This window comes from Pteropus alecto, unplaced genomic scaffold (genome assembly GCF_000325575.1).
Source record: "Pteropus alecto unplaced genomic scaffold, ASM32557v1 scaffold78, whole genome shotgun sequence".
Taxonomy (NCBI): Eukaryota; Metazoa; Chordata; class Mammalia; order Chiroptera; family Pteropodidae; genus Pteropus; species Pteropus alecto.
Genome location: NW_006443124.1, coordinates 11673083 through 11690758, shown reverse-complemented (window position 1 = coordinate 11690758; position 17676 = coordinate 11673083). Strand labels below are relative to the sequence as shown.

General features: G+C 37.7%; 2 protein-coding genes across 2 annotated transcripts in view; both read right to left on the bottom strand.

The window, feature by feature from the left end:
* MEIKIN (meiotic kinetochore factor) overlaps positions 1-1675 on the bottom strand; it is a 48718-nt gene extending 47043 nt beyond the window's left edge. Inside the window, exons 1-3 of the mRNA XM_025040605.1 lie at positions 1570-1675; positions 1303-1396; positions 791-878 (exon numbers count right to left, since the gene is read on the bottom strand). Of these exons, the coding sequence (XP_024896373.1) occupies positions 791-878; positions 1303-1396; positions 1570-1675 (288 nt within the window). The remainder of the gene's footprint in view (positions 1-790; positions 879-1302; positions 1397-1569) is intronic.
* A 7440-nt stretch (positions 1676-9115) lies between these two features.
* Positions 9116-17676, bottom strand: part of ACSL6 (acyl-CoA synthetase long chain family member 6) — a 40020-nt gene continuing 31459 nt past the window's right edge. Inside the window, 2 exon segments of the mRNA XM_006923163.3 lie at positions 9116-9253; positions 17660-17676. The exon segment at positions 17660-17676 is cut by the window's right edge and continues 55 nt beyond it. Of these exon segments, the coding sequence (XP_006923225.1) occupies positions 9116-9253; positions 17660-17676 (155 nt within the window).

Below are 17676 nucleotides of genomic sequence, written 5' to 3'. Positions count from 1 at the left end.
CAGACACTAAAAATTATATGTTTGAAGACTATTTAATGTTAGAGGAATATACAATAATTTGTAAAATAAAAAAAGCACAGAAAAAAATAATGGAAAGATATACAAAAATTAGAAGAAACCACTTAAACTCTTTGTTTTTGCATAGTCTGAATCATCTACAAGAAACACTTACCACTGTTATAATCTGGGGTAAAAGCCGTTTTAAAAAATGTTTTTTGTTGAAACTGCCCTCCCCCAAAAAACATGTTACAGAAGAATATGTAAATTGGAACATAACTATAAAATTTAATGTTAATGTCAGATGAGTCACAATTTTTAAAACCTAAGTTTCTCCAACTACTGCTAGACATCTTTAAAATATTGTAGGAATCCATATGAAATACAGATCAAGAAGTTATATAATATTCTAATGATAATGAATCTTCTGTTTCTAGTTAATGGAAAGTCAAATGGGAAAACATGAAAATGGCTTTAAAATATTTAAATGCTACCAAACATAAGAAAATTACAAACATAAGAAATGTTTTATATCTGTCATGCAGAAAATTAGCCAGTGATAGAAATTTCTCAAATTTTTGTCAAGGAAAAAGTGAAAATGCATAGCTATGAATCTACTAGAATCAGAAATTCAAGGCCCTGCCTAAAGACACAGTATCAGTTTATAAAAACATTAGAAAACTATGTAGTCTATATAGAACAAAAACCATATATATTTTCATCTGGAGGTACATCAGGTATTGCTGGTCTGTACACTAAGTGTATCCAAGCATCACAGGAGAAACATACATACATTCAATGGAGCAATCTTCTTATTCTGGGTCTCTTCGCTAGTATTATTTTCTTGCAGGCTTTTTTCTTCTGTAACTTGTAACTGAGAGCTACCGAACAAACAACACAATTACTTTGCACTGTCTGGACTTCGCTCTACACATTTCTATTCACCGTTTACAGTCTTCAGAATCTCTTGAAAGACTCTTTGCGGACATCATCAGAAAAAGGTAAGGACCATAGCGGGTGAATTGTACCAATACCCAATTGAGGCTACAACTGCTTTCCTGGAGGTTTTATCTCACCCGCTTTTAGGCAACTTGGCAAGATTTTCTTCTATATACATATTTATATAATATAAACATTTTAAGTCAAATTTCTGGGTCCATGGTTTGAGTAGAGAGAAATCAGAGCATTCTACCTATTTTCTTCGTTAACTCTGAGAATGTGAGGTTATTAAAATTAAAATTAAAATTATGGTTGAAATTGTGAGGAGGCCAAAAGGCCTGGGGGCTATTACTAGTGGCTACGCACCTCGGCAGCCCAGAGCTGCTACCTCCCAGGCCACTCTGCTCCGCTTTCTCCATGATCCTCTGCAAACCAAGCGCTTTACCATTTCCTTTCCAGCCTGAAGGAAAGCGGCACGTTTCAGGACAAAAGCCCTGGAGGCCGGCTTTCCGGCCTCAGGAGTCCCTGAGGCCGAGGCCCAGCCACCCTGGCCTCCACGCTCGCGCACCCCGGGTCCTGCCCCCAGGCCTCTCTGGCAGGGCTTACATTGGGCAGCGAGCCTTCGGCTTGGACCTGGGGGGACCTCTGCTGTCGCAGACGGGCCTAGGTCCAGCGTTGGGGTCAGGTTAAGCCTCGGACAGGCTCTCTTCTTGCGGGTATAGACCCGTCGTGGCCACATTGCCACCCACCCCCCACGCGTCGAGGGGGCCTCTTGGCCCGCCACTGCCTGTGTCGTCACCTTCCTGAGGAATCGAGCTACTGCTGGAGGGTGTCAGGGTCAACGGGTGGCCTCCAGAATAGCCTCAAAGGAGTACAAAAAGGAAAACCCCAAGGCTGGCAGGACCGACCCAGCGCTGGACTGGAGACGCCTGCCTCACTCCCGCCTTTTTATGTCGGCCAAGCCGCGCGGAGGCTTCTGGGAATACGGAGTAAGATGGCAGCAGCTCCGCCCTCCTAGAGGCACAGAGCCTACGTACTTCACGGTGGCCCAGTGTGGCTCCTAGGCCCCTCGCCTCACACTGAAGGGAAGCTTACTGGAAAAAGCCTTCGTCCTCCTTTAGGAGTTTGCTCCTTTGCTTTTTTCTCATTAGTCTGATAGGTCCAACATGTGCTACTGATGCCTCACTGACTCTCCTTACCAACACTGAAGTAAGGCATTGGTGTTGGAGTTTTAGATCTCTGACCATAGGGAATCTAGCTAGGGGTCAGCCTGTCTCAGTGCAGAAAGGTCAGAGAAGAATATGCTTTTAAGCACCTTAAAGCAACAGGGAGTGTTCTCTTGAGCAATCAACTTTAGTCAATTGGGCGACAATGGTACCTGAGAGTCTAACCAAGCATTGAAAATCTTGGGTTCCAGAAATTTCTTCTCAATGACAAGCAGAAGCCAGAAGTCCCTGCCCAGGAGCTACTTCCTGGATATCTGGGCAGCCTTGTGTCGAGGTAGAGAATTCCACAGGAGTACCCTTCCTAGTGCCCTGGGGCTCAGCTCTTTTGCTCTGTTCAATAGGAGGCACATAGGAATGGCCTCCCTCTTCATACACCCAGGTTTAACCACCTGGCTTCCCCTCATAAGCATATCGTGCACATAATAACCATCTTATTTTATAAAATGACATTTCATAATATTAAAAATGTCATTTGTAGAGATGAAATTAAAGAACCTCAAAGACTTTTCTGTAATGCTCCAATATTACATGTGTAAATATAAACATATAGCTGTTGCCGACTTTTCTGGGTCAGGGATCCAATCTAAGGCCCGTTTGCATCAGTAGAACAAGACTGAGTTAAGCAGACCAGAGCAGAAATTTTATTCTTTCATCAACGAAGGAAGAAGTGTCACTCACTGCTCTAAGGGCACCTAGTCCTCAACTGGGAGGAGCCTTCTGTATTTATAGGCTTTGGCTTGGACTGATTAAATTCTTTCAGGCATGCATAGTTATTCCTCTACCCAGCCCTTTTGCAAGGTCTTTTTTGTCACGTGATGCCGCATGCCATCTTGGTCTTTCCACTCAGTACTTTGGTCTTTGTGGAAGTCAGTCCTTTTCAGTTCCTGCAAGCAAGCATAGCTGGTGACAGTTTAGGTATTGAAAAACATTAGGGTCTTTTGGATGATAGCCTGGCAACATAGCCACAATATTTTTATAAGATCACTCTGAATTTTTTATTTAAAATCTGCTTATAAAAAGTCATTTATGACAATTGATTTAATATATGTGAATCATTAAAATTTAACTTCATGAAGAACAGAGGGTAGTCATTCTTACCTGATTAGATATAGTGCTTAGAGTCGCTGAATCAATACTTACTTGGCACCATACTCTGTATTAGTCATTATGGTACGTCCTGGTACTAGAGGTGAATTAGAAATGGTCCTTCAGCAAAGGATCTCACAGTTTTGTTGCAATATAAAGCAATGAGCATATTTCAACATCCTTTCTTTAGTCACATTTATGATATGCTAACAGTCTCTAGTTTACAAACCAGGTATCTAGGCTCCCCTCACTCCCTTTCAGGACTGATGTGAAAAAAATATTTTGGAGTTCTCGAATGATCTTTGGGAGATCTGGGTCCTGGTAGCCCTAGGCCTAGAAATAGAAGAAACATTGAAAAAGGAAAACAGCTTGAAGCAAAAGCTGATCTGCCCTTTTGGTGGCCCTATTCCCTAGAACTCTGTCTGACTGTACTGAATTACATTCATTGAAGTGCCATCAAGTAAAGATTTATAAGAGTTAATGCATAGGGTTTCAAAACTGGAAATCACCTTTGTTATGATCTCTTGAGCAAAAAGGGTCCTTAATCTAGTTGCCCCCTCAGCTGAAGAAACTATAGTGTAAAGCGTAGGGAGGCTCATTTTGACAGGTGGTTGGCATAAGTGGCACTGGCCTCCTGCATGGCTAGTGTGCTTGTAATGCTCTCGTTCCTCCTAGCGCATGACTGGGAAGGGGATGGGGGAGTTAGGATAGGAACTTGAAGCCCTTGGTAGCAAGGGGAGGGCAAGGGATTATGGACAGACTTGGTCTGTTTAAAGAAAGCTTTACCTAGAGACAGCCTATGAAAGGGGAAGGAAATGTGTCCCCTACAAAAGGGTGAGGTAGGGCAGAGACATCTCAACTCCGTCATATCTCTATGTCCCCTCATTGCATCCCTAAATACACAAACGCCAGTGTAAGCATTCAGTCATAAGTGTTAAATCAACTTCTTCCATTTCCTTTTTGTATTCCTCCCAAATATAGACTCAGGATCCTGCTGTCAGTGTTTCCTCTCAGTTAAATAATGGGTTTGATTAGGTTTGGAACAGTCATGAAGATCAAATTCCAAAATTTGAAGAGATTTCTGAAGAAAGCTTTTTGGAAAACAGCCAGTTTGTGGGTTTAGGATTCCCTGGAGTCCAGAGGAGAACTTTCTGAATGTTTTCTTATGGAGTGACCCACCGAGCAACTTGTGGTACCATCCACAGGCTTGGGTCCAACTGAAAACCAGTTTATCTTTTGCTTAGCTGACAAGAATGGAAAAAATTGCAGTGATAAATAAAATGTACCTTCAGGTATTGCAGTCTTAATGCTGTGCAACACACGAAAAAAGCTCAAGGGGATTTTCATTCAACAGCCTTTTATTGAGCATCCATTATGGGCAAGATCTTCTACAACGGGGCTACAACCTCGAGTAACTCACAGTCTGAGTGTGAGTGGGGCAGAGGGATGATCAACCAGTAGACCATGTCAGAAGCTTCTCAGAGAAAAGGGTAACTGAGCTTAGTTGAAGAGATGAATGGTAGGAGTTACAGCTATTAAAGGAAAGAGCATTCTATGAAAAGAGAACCAGATGTGCTGCAGGGAGGCACCGAAAAACATGATGCTTTTAGGGCACTACAAAAAGTAGTTGGTATGATTAGAGCCATGGCTCCATGGGGGAAGGGTAGAGGAAGAGGTACTGGGCCTTGTGTGCTGAGCCAGGGACTCTGAACTTTATCCTGGAAACTGTGAGAAGTCATTGAAGGAATATTAAGCGGGCAAGTGGCATGACCAGATTTTCAATTTAGAAAGGTCACCCTGACTGAAATGTGGATGGTGAAATTTGAGGAAGCTGGGGTAGAAAAAGAAGACTAATTAAGGGAGCACAATAATATTCCAGACAAAAGATGAGAGTGGCGCCAACTACACTAAAAGCTGTGAAAATAGGAGTGGATAGCAAATATATAGAGAAGGTTGATTCTGCATAATTTAGCCATGGCAGATTACACCATTTTAAGAAAGCGTACCTGCTAACTTGCATGTGGGCAAGAGACATTATGGAAATACTGTTTAAGGGCCATCATGATGGAAAATTTGAGTAGTTTTTGTTCTTTTAAAAGTATAAAAATGATTTAAATCCAGGACACATTTGGAAATAGCAAGTGTACAAAGCAAAGGAGAGCCTTTTGGGGAACCAGAAGTCTTTGAAGTCTGGGGACCCTTCAGAGGATGAAGAATATGCAGACTGGTGACACACCTTGATATCATGTTTACCAAAAGCACTATGATCAATGATTATCAAATATACTAACATCAGGGGATTATATAATTATATACAAATATATAAAAATAGTAATTATAAGCAACTTTGAGAAACAAAAAATCTTTATTTTTACAAAAGTTTTCATAAATGCATTTTATATTTGATATGCATGCTATTATAACAAAGCAACTAAAATATAATTATAGTTAAGGTACTTTTATGCATATTTAAAAAGGAATATTTTAATCTCATTTTTAAAAATGGAAAGAATAAGCAATTCTTCAAAAAATATCCATTCCCCCCCATGCAATTGTTGTGGTGACTTAACAAGGAAAATTAAAATAGCCAGTCAAATGAATGTTTAAAAGCTACTGTCATCTCACAAAAACTTTTTCAGTTTGGGACCAAGTTTAGAAATGCTTGTATTCCAGGTATTTTTATCTATTGCCTCTGGGTGATAACCACTCCTGTGTTCTATCTGGAGTTTCTCACTTGGGGCTTGGTCCTCACTTGAGTGCTAATCCCATTTTCACTGCAGTTAATTGCAGATTCATAGAGAGAACTATGCAGCAAACGAGAGAAAATTCAGACTACCTGGATCGGTTTTTCTTTTCATGTATATGCTTCCTTAAAATAAAAACAGGCAAATAAATACAGCAACTTAGCTCAACATACAGTTTATCAATATTACATGTGATTATTCATTCTTTTTTTCCTGAGATATTAAGCAAGTTTGTAAATAGTCTGTTTTCATGCAAAAATACATTTTTTCATTCTTTATATTCATTTTGTAGTATTTTGTATTCTAAATAACTATATCACATTTGTGCTTTACACATTCGGAAAATAAAGAGTAACTCATTTTCTTTACTGAAGAAAAATAAAAGATTATCGGTTTTTTGATGGGTAATACAATTAAGTGCTGACTTCAACATTACCTGACTATAAAAATAGCAATAGGAAGTTCTGTTTTTTCTCATGCTTGCAGTTTTACCCAAATTAGGAATAAAAGGTTGACTTGCTCATGTAAGGGAGATGTGGTATGTTCATTCCCTGGACTCTTCAGTTTTGGGGATCCTAATATGAGGCGCTAGGCCTATACAACACACCTGGTCAGAGTTTCCTCTCACCTGGGGAGGAATTACAGTACAATGAAAAGATGTCTTTTATGGCAAAAGGAAAAAAATGGTGTATACCCTATTTTATAATATATACAAGATTAGTTTGTAAAATGTGAGAATTACTAATACATTTGAATGAGAAACAGATAAAAGGCCAAATATTTAAGAATATGTTTATGCTTAAGAAATTGATCTATTATATCTCTAGACTTAAATCAGATCTGATGTTTACTATCTATATGAGCATCTTAAGTACATAGCCTTTTTCTATGTTAAAAGCCTTTTTCTTGGTTAAAAATAAATACAAACTTTTTACCCCAAAATAAAGTTGGGAAATCTGAAGCAAGAAGAATTTTTCCATTAACATATTGTTTTGTTTCTCCTTTATTTAAAAAAAAAATCAGTGGAGTCAAACAGGAAAATAGATCAATGTATGTGCAATATATTTAGGGCCCTCTGTTTACTTTCCTCAGCACATCGCAGTTACCTATTTATTGGCCCAACTGTGATGATTTCACATAGATCAGGAAGGCTAGTAGAAACAGAAGATCTTCAAAGCAAGAAAAAGAAATCTTAACTTGTCCAAAATCAATCATATCTAATTACTATGAGGTATAAATAGAATCAAAATAAGTTTTAAATTATTGCTTATAGGACATTGTCAAATCCTTGTGGAAACAAAGCCAGCTACACAATTATGTTGAGTGGAAGGACAATGGAAAACAGCTTCATTTTCTTCAAGATGTGAAGTTACTTGCCTTTAAAATAGTATGAATATCCAATTCCCTTTTCATTAGTCAAGTATGTATTAAATATAAAAAATTGTTATATAGATGTGGCCTTGGACATTTTGTACCATTTGTTTATTCAGAAATGCCTTTAAAAATTAATGTGCGTAGAATGAGCTCATGTATGAAAAGTCAAATTTGTAAGTACAAGTAATGGGTCTGAAAAGAGAAGGTGCCAAAGGAATATATTTAAAATGGATAAATACATCCTATGAAGCTGTGGTCCACTCTTGCCAAGACTAAAATATACGTGTCTAATCACTGATGCAGATTCATCCAGTAGGCCTGTGTGATTATGCGGCTTTTAACTGATAGCATTTACTTACAGTTTGGATTTGCGCCAAGAGGAAGAAGCTTCTGTACTGTGAACACTGCTTCCATCTCTGCTTTCAGAGTCTTGTCTCTAAAGAATTTAAACACTTTCCTAGGGACAGTTCCTTCTACAGATGGACAGTTTGTAGTTTGGAACTTAATTGCTGTCTATGGTGGGCTTTAATTACATAAAGGTGTTGACACTCAGGTAAAAGAAGCATCTAAATACATAATGCAACAGAGGAGGTTTTTGTGGTGAACTTAGAAGCATTTAAAGATTTTATGAATGAAATTATGCCCTAAGGAGATATTTATCCATGATGGACTTAAAATTGTTTTCTTGGGGTATTTTAAAAAGGTTCTTCAAAATTATGTTGTTGAAAATTTAATTTATTTGGAAATAACTCTCTTTCCTCCCCATATCCTGCCTTGATAGTCTTACTAAAAATGAAACTATTCAGAATTATAGCCATTTTGGGTTTCCCAGGCCTAGCATGGACATATTGAGAATGGAAGACAGAAAGAACCCAGCAAAGAACATAGCTACATTAATTGCTGCCCACCCTGAGAAATAATTCTGGGTTTCTTTTGCCAAGTCTTCCCCAAAGGTCCATTCATTGTAGAGTCAGCAGACCTCTTTTATAATCCATGTGGTAAGAAGTTCATGAATATGCACATACTATTCTTGAAGTATCGTTGTATATTTTTTTCTAGGTAGTTATTGAATATTTTAAGGAGCTTTTAAATGAGAAAATGTATTGAAAGATCTTTGTAACATGTTATATAAATATAACATTTGTTTTAAGAATATCTGAATTTGCCTTTTTTGTGAAAAGTAAAAATTAGGAAAACTTTTTCACATCAATAAGGATTGTCATGTTTAAGGAATCTGAAGTTATGTATATGTGAGCTATCATGTTTTGTTTTATCATGATTCCGTACACCTAGTTTTAGTTTTTAAGTGTGATTTAATTATGATTTTGCCAATCAGTTATTGAATGAGGTAGTCCACATTGCCTAGATATTTGCTGTATCTAGTTACTATTCCACAAATAATTAAGTACAATATATCAGTTATGTTTTCCTTTATGTTTAATAGGAGTGCTCTGAACATTGAGAATATATATCTTTTAGTGGTACACAGTTCTTGAAAAAAGTCTTGATTTTTACATTGCCATTTGCAATATTTTTAGCAGCTTGCTACAATATCATTTTAATAAAAATAAAGTGTACTCGGTGATGATAGAGAAAATATTGTTAAAGACCTCTCGGGGCAGGAAAAGGCTCAGTCATAAGGTCACGTGCTTATTCATTTTCGGCTGCATCATTCTGATTCATTACTTTCAAGAATAACTATGATATTGCTACACAGTCCATTGTACTGAGAAGAACTTCCCTTGAACTTCACATGGAGACTGAGTAAAGCTCTTCTATTTGTTTTTTGAAGTACTCTCTCAGTTCAGGTCTCTTAGCCTTTAATGTTGGTGTCAGCAAGCCATTTTGAACTGAGAACATGTCAGAATGGATGTGAATGGCTTTAACCTAAAAACCAAATGCAGAATACATCTTTATCAGGAATATAACAGCATTTATAGCATACATGATAAAAATAAACAGGCTTATGAGATTAAGTATATTAACATAAAAACACTATGACTATTTAAAAGTCAAAATTATGTTAATAACATTTCAGCCTATTTGATGTGTCTGAAAGCCACCTTTTTTCCTTCCTACTTCATTTAGCCAGTCAACAGAAAAGAATTGGTTGCTCTGTGCCAGGCACTGAGGACACAAAGAGGAATCATGAGTGCCCCTGTCCTCAGGGAGTGCACATTCACATCCAGTAGAGCAGACACACTGGGCAATTATTAGACAATAGGGTATGCACGGGATGAAGGGCACCAAACTGTTGTTGCAGGGCAGCAGGAGGAGCAGTCAGGGAAGGCTTCCTCAACCAGGTGAGTGTTAAAGAATGAGTAAGAGTTTGCCAGCAAAGGAAGAGAGGTGGGAGGAAAAGGGTTTTCCAGGCAGAGGCAACCCAAAGAACAAAGCTATAGAAGTGAGAAATGGCTGACCATGAGACGGGAAATCCGAGTGGTTTCTTGTAATTACATAAAATAGGAGGTAAAGTGGGTGAGAGATGAAGCTGAAGTGGTGGATGGGGCAGTTTATGAAGGAGCTCAAACTTTATGCTGAAGACAACATGGAGGGACTAAAGGGTTTTATACGGGGAAATGACATGGCTGAATATTTTAGAAAGGTCTCTCGAGAGAAAAGTGAAAATGGCTTTTAATAACGTTAAGACTCAAAGCAGAGAAACCAATCAGAAGGACCTGGCTGATCACAGCAGAGAAGATAAGGGCCTACACTTAGAGCAGTGACAGAAGCAGAAACAAATAGCAGTTCTAAGAATGATTCAGAGATAAATGTGCAAAACATAGTGAAGAGGGAGGCAGGTGGCCTCAGGGACTCCCAGGTTTTCAGCATGGATGATGGTACCGCTCACGGGAGGAATATAAAGTCTAGGCGGGACATGATGAGTCAACCTTTACAAAAAAGTTTGCCATGGAATTTTATCGCTTCTATTGGAAAGAAGCACGGAGGGATCAGACTTAGTGATCACACTGCCTATTTCCATGAGGCCTCCCCATGCAAAGTCTCTTTGCAAGGCTGAATGGAAGGCCAGTGACAGATGAATTGATCTATGGGCCTGGGTAGGCTCTTCCCACATGGGGCTCCAGCTGAAAAGGTCACTGTCAGTTCTATGAGAATTTCATAACCTGGGCTTCAGCTGAATCCTGGAATGGCATTGTCTCTAAGAAATTGCATCCTGACTGACAGCAGAGTCTAACTTCAATGATTTTGTTGAGATGATAGACCCAGATCATTAAATAGCAAACAGGGTTACCAATTGCTGTAATATAGACTTTTAAAACTTAATCCAAAATACATGCTAAATACACATATACGTTCATTTTGTTGTTTTGTGTAATTGATATTTATTGAGCAACTCCTGTGCGCCAGGTATTGTGTTAGGCACTAGGGATACAGAAAAGAATAAGACACAGTCCCTACCCACATGGAGCTTATCATCTAATGAGAGATGAAATGCTACTACAGGGACAAGCACAGAGACGGGCATCTTTGGCAGGCAGAGTCAGTTGCATTCCTAGTACCCATTCTCTACTTCTTTCATGCTAATAGAACCCTAATTTGGATTCTATGACCCTCATTTGGGGCCAAAATAATCTATGTTAATCATGACATTCCTGTTTCCTCATTTCCCAGCCTCCCTTGCAGCTCGGGGGTAGCCATGGGATATATTTTTGGCTAATAAGAAAGGAAAGTTTTTCTTTCCTAATGAAAGATTCAGAGATAGCTATATCTACCCACTCTCCCTTTTTCTTTTCTTGAATATGAACAATGTTCAAAGCTAGAGCAGCCACCTTGTGAACATTAAGAATGGAATGTGGAAAGACAGGCAGAGCCTAGGTCTTTGAGGACCTGTACCTGCCCTGGGCTGCCTATCTTTGAATTTTTATGTAAGATAAAACACAAAACACACTCTACGTATTTAAGACACTGTGGGTTTTCTGTTAGAACTGAATGCATTTCTGATGCAGCACCTAACCCAGGCTTGGTCAAGATTCATTAAAAGGATGCCCAAGATGAACTCTGAAGGACAAGAAGGCTTTAGCCAGGTGAATATAGCAAGGGAGGGGGCGTGACTGTTATATGGCCTGAGGCGAGGAGGATGCTCTAAGCAGAGGCAACATGTGCCAAGGCACATTTGGGGCATTACAAGTGTAAGCTGAAAAGCATATAGTAAAAATGAAGAAGAAGAAAGAGATGGGGCTGGGGAGACAGACTGGAACCAAATGATAAAGAATCAATATGCCAAAGTAGGAAGTTTGGACATGATTCTTTAAATAATTTCTAAGCAGTGAGAGCCAGAGCCAATGGCCCTTCAGAAAAATTACTCTTAGTTACGTATGGACTGAAGTGAGATAAACGTGGAAGGTGAAGACCAGCCAAGAGGCAAGACTGATGGTGATTTGAACTGTAAAGTTGGCTGTGTATGTAGATGGAAAGAGATTTAGGGAGTAGAAAGGACAGGACTTAAATTGGTTTGGGTAAGTAGTAAAGAGAGATAATAAAAATGGCTTGAGGTTTCTACTTGGAGAGAAAAACCGGAGAAGGAACAGAAAGATCCTTTGAAGATGGGAAGATCAAATATTCATGTTAGGTTTAAAATGCTTCTCAGACTTTCAGGTGGTCTTTGGACATTAGCTATATAAGTATTAGTATGTATGACAGAGCTGCATCCTGGGCTTGAGACAGAGAAGAAGTGACTTGAGAAGTAGAAAGGAACTGGAGTGTCGGTTACAAAAGCCGGGAAAACAAGAGAGAGAGGTCACTGTATCAGATGCTACTCTCACATGAGAAATGTAAATAAAATCAATGGACATAATCGGAAAATGACTAATCTCAAAGATTAATGTGTATACCACCTCATACCCATTAGGATGGCTCTCAACCAAAAAAAGAAGATAACAAATGCTGGCGAGGATATAGAGAAATTGGAACTCTTGTGCATCGTCAGTGGGACGATACAATGGTGCAGCCACTTCGGAAAACAATATGGCAGTTCTTCAAAAAATTAAAAATAGAATTACTGTATGACCCAGCAATTCCACTTCTGAAAATGTCTCCAAAAGAATTGAAAGCAGGGTCTCAGATATTTGTATAGTCATGTTCATAGTAGCATTATTCACAATAGCCAACATGTGGAATCAACCCAAATGTCCATCAATAGATGAATGGATAAGCAAAATGTGTTATATACATACAATGGAATATTATTCACTCTAAAAAGGAAGGAAATTCTTACAAACACTATAACATGGATGAACCTTGAGGACATTATACTAAGTGAAATAAGCCAGTCACAAAAAGACGAATACTATATGATTCCATTTATATAAAGTACCTAGAGTGGTGAAATTTATAGAGGCAGAAAACAGAATGATGGCCTGGGGGATTGGGGAATAGGGAGTTGTTTCATGGGTACAAAGTTTCGGTTTTAAAATATGAAGAGTTATGGAGACGGATGGTGGTGATGGTTGTACATTATAAATATATCTAATATCCCTCAAATGGAACACTTATGTAATATATATAAATGGAACACTTATATAATATATATAAGATTTTATATATATATACATACATATATACATATATATATAAACACATATACATATTTGTATGTATGTATGTATGTGGGTTTTCTGTTAGAACTGAATACATTTCTGATACAGCACCTAACCCAGGCTTGGTCATTTTATATATATATAAAATGGTAAATTTTATGTTATGTGTATTTTACCACAGTAAAAATTTGGGAAAAAAATCAATATATGCAAATAGTGGCAAAAATTCAACAAGTCACTGATTGTTTTCAAAATCTCTGATGCTAACAGTCTAGTGCCCCAGCAGGAGAGTATTTTGAGATGTAATTCACTGATTTTTCAGATCAGAAACTCAATATATAAAGAACTCTAAAACAGCTATATTTCCAACTTCCTAAAACTCAATATGAAAGCTTCCTAAAAGCTTCTAAGAAAAGTTCTAACAAATTCTAACTTTTTTAAACCCATGCTTGTAACTTACATAGGAAAGTTTTCAAATGAGCACAGCATTCATAAATCAGATTTAACTTAGTCTCTTAGAAATTTGTTCAAATGAAGACTTCACTTTTGTTATAAGAGGAACAGAATTTTAAAGGATTCATATGTGTGGTGGGGGACTTTAGGCTAAAACTAGAGCTCACATTATAGGCAGCTGCCTCAACTTTACACATTAAAAGGATTTCTATTTGGATATCCAATATAAATAGCTGGAAATTTGGGCTGTAAGTAGGTACCGAATGTTTCAAAATTAGTTAAGGTTTTTGTAAAAAGCATTTTGTTTAAAAACTTAGTGTTCTTGATAGTCAAAGAAACAAGGAATTGGTGGGGAATATGGCTGCTGTTTTTTGTAACCTCTGGAATATACTTTTCTCCTCATTTGTTTTTATCAACATAAACCACCCTAGGGGACCCAAAATTCACTGGAAACAGGTCCCAAGGGAAATGTTTTCAGACTACAGTGTGCTGGGAACTAGGGGTTCTGTAATGGCTATTGCTGCGGGTGGCGTGGAGGTGAGCATGGACAGGTAGGGGTGAGATGCAGTGGGGGAGGCTGTGGGGTGGGGGAGGGATGAAATGAGGTGGTTGGCTTGAGGTAGGTGGAAGAGAGGCTGAAGTCCCCGGAACAGCACTGCTCTTATGTTTAGTGTCATCTAAGTTCTGCTACTTAAACAAATCACTGTTTGACAAAAAACTAGTAGCCTGAAGAAAACACAAACACAATCGAAATCAAACTCAATTCTAGATTCAGTGATTTAATTCAGTAACTTATGGTAACTGTCATAAAATGAAAAATTGAAAAACTAACAGTGCTAATGTCCTTAATTTTTTTTTTAAAGTTCTCTTCTGATAGAAATAGTATCACAAAAAAGACTTTTGGGGGAGCATTTGAATCTTGTTTGCTGGCATATGTCATCAGTTTGGCTCAATAAACTCTTATAAAAAATTTTTTTAAAAAAAGACTTTTGGTTAAATACAACCTATCTATCCACCTTCTTCTGTAAATGAAATAAATAATATAAATTTAAAAAGAGATGCAACTGCCTAGATTTCAGCTCTGGATTTCAGCCTGGGTTTCAGCTCCTCTGTGTCCCTAATAGCATGTGAAGAACACTGTGCAACTGGGACATGAGTCCATGTTCAGTACAGGGATTGAGGTGAACACCTTTGAAAATCCGGTAGTGACAAGAGAAGCTAAAACCAATACAGTTGGGGAAAGATGGATTTCAGAGGGAGAGCTACAGAATACTATTTAGATGGTGATTAGAATGTAAAGGAAAACATTATAGTTTTAGGAAGAAAGGACTGCATCAACAGGTAGATTTTGCATATCTGTCAAACCAGCTACCTGCAACAAGCCTAAAAGGATGATGGGGGAATATGTAGTTCAATGTGACTCTACAAAATAGTCTCTGTCTGAGCAGAGAAAAACATTATATTGTTAAATGTGGGGGAAAAAAAGGAACAAGAATCTTTAATGTCCCTTTACACTTAACACAACGTGAAACTCATTTTCCAATTTGTAATAAGCAAATAAGCAAGCTTTTTGTTGAGGAAAGATGTTTAATGTTAGCTTCCTTTCTGAAACTATACTCTTGTCACTGAAAAGTGATTCAGAAGTTAAAAGTTAAATTTAAAAGTGATTCAGAAAAAGAAAAGTTAAATTTAGAAATACTGTAGAAAACATTTAACTATTGTATTGGAATAAAATACCTGAAAAGTGTCAATTTATGTCAACTCATTAAAGCACAGAACTTTTCATAATTTTTAAGAAACATAGTATTTTGTGTTTTTCAATGGTATTACTCAATGAAATACCTTAACACATAATATTGCTTGTAGATAATAAACACAGAGTGAATAATTTAGGACAGAAGAATAAAATTTTAAAAAACCATTTAAATTAATTAGGAAAATGCTTAATTCATTTTTATTTTAAAGGCAAATTGGTTAGGTACATATTCATTTCAATGACAGGAAATACAATAAAATATTTTTAGTGAGGGCTTCCCGGTCAGAATTTGAAAAATCTATCAAGTGTCAAAGTTCACTTTGTATTGCCTATGCAAACCAACAAGGCACATAAAATATCAAGAAAATGGTTAAATCATAGTTAAATATGCTCAAATACATCTCAGGTACCTGCATATTTTAATTATTGAAGGTTATTGCTATTTACTTATTAAAATATATCTTCCAAAGATCTCAATAAATTAATATTGGCTGGCTTAGTTTTAGGAATTGTTTCTAGAAATTAAATTACATTAATTTTTTACCTAATTCAAAAGATTAATTCATATCAATCTTGCCCATTAAGTCTGAATTCTTAAAGTTTTTGTTGAATGATTTAAGCTTGGGCTTGGATACCTGTGTGAGTGTGTGTGTGTGTGTGTGTGTGTGGTTTTTAAAAAATCAGTGTTAAACCTTAACTGATCATTCATTTTTGAGGAAAAAAGGAAAAGGACAAGATGACAATGGATCGAGAATTAACTCAATTAACATTGAGCTTTGCAACACAACTGGACCGCCTTCAGGGGTGAGGCCTGGCCCTTGCTCTCCTGTGGGTACATGCTGGCTGTGGTGGGGAGGATGCCACCGACCAACAAAGAAGTAACAGTCTTGGCAACAAAACTCAGGCCTTTGGGATGCCACATGACTTCTCTGTATTTGATGTTACCATGGTGAAGGCAGAGTATTAGAGCAGTAACTCTGCTTGAAGTGAATGGAAAGTCAAGAACAAGTCTCCTTTCAGTGAAAGCTCTAACATGAGCAAATAGTTAACATGGAAACTTAGCCAAGGTCCCTCTTAAGCATTATCTTAAGAGTTGGTATTTTTTTCCAGGAGGAGGAATCTAGATGTTACCATTCCCCACAGCCCTGAGGCAGGTCACACATCCCACACCCAGCAGGGGGCGTGCAGGCCTTAGGAATCACAGGAACTAACCAGCTTAGCAGCTATACCCCCAGGCCTCCTGCATCCCCCATGCTCTTATGAGCCAGCCTTTCAGATCAACACTTAGGCCCAGACCAGCCAGGTCTCTGACCACCAATTTGTGGCCTCTGTTCTACATGGATCATGTGATCAGGTCAACAGCTCCCCTTCATGGAAGAACAATGAAGTCAGTTCTACCAAATTTAAAAATTGAAATAATTATTATGCCAGAACTGACCTTTCATTCGGAAAGATAAATAAAACTTGCCTGAATGCTTCGAATTTTATAATTTTTTAAAATGAAGATTTATTCACCCAGGTCTTATTTGCCCTAAAACATGCTGTCAGATGAGAGTAAGGCAGTATTTCTCAAACTAGGTTAATGTAAAGATCTATTTCAAAAGAAAAACTATTCTCTCAGTCCCTGAAACTATATTTAGATTTCCTCAGTCTGAAACTTTAAAAAATTAGTCTTAATCTGTGGCAATGTTTTTTAATTGCAAGTAATTGCCATGAGAATTTTGTATTTAAAACTGGATTTAAAATGTTCTTAGGCTATTATCAAAATGAACATACAAAAAATTTAAATTCTCACAAAACTTGCAGATCCCTAATACTATATTTGGGGACTCTACTGGAAAAACAAAGCTTTATGAAAAAATAATTATATTAATTACAAACTAGAAACACTTTACATAAGTATATTAATATTTTTATGCTTGAATTGTTCTTTTTGAATTTTTGACTAAAGAAGATGTACAAATGGTATATGAAGGACCAAGTACGCTTATGAACGTCATTATAACAAGAACCCCAGCCTTGCAAGGACAGAAAGTCTTAGAGAACTGCTGTGTCCTCTCCTAATATATTCTTTGTTTTTTCCTTTTTGGAAAAGTCATGCTGGGCTGACAGATCACTGGCCACAATTTTTCCCATGCCCTGGCAAGTAAGCTTGCCTGCTACAGCCAAGAAGACTGTCCCCATAAAAATAAAAATAAGACAGGACTCTGGCCTGGAGAATTGCAGGCAGCTTGGAGACAGACCAGGTACAAGTGATGTACTAGTGATGGCTAGAGTAATATTTCAGTTTTATGAACGTTTGTGATTATAAGGACAGTCTCACTTGACATATGACCTAATATTTTAGTTCAAGATGCACACTGTTACAAAGTCAGTCTGGAAAAGGCCTTCAGGGGTCCGCTGGAATACAGACGGCCTGCAGGCCGCAGCATGGAGTGGGGAATCTAGGTCAGGGTCACTGTGGGTTAACTTAATTTTCATCACTGCATGAAGGGCTGTAATAAGTATGGGAAAGGTAATAGTTACCTGTTCAAAAGAATGGA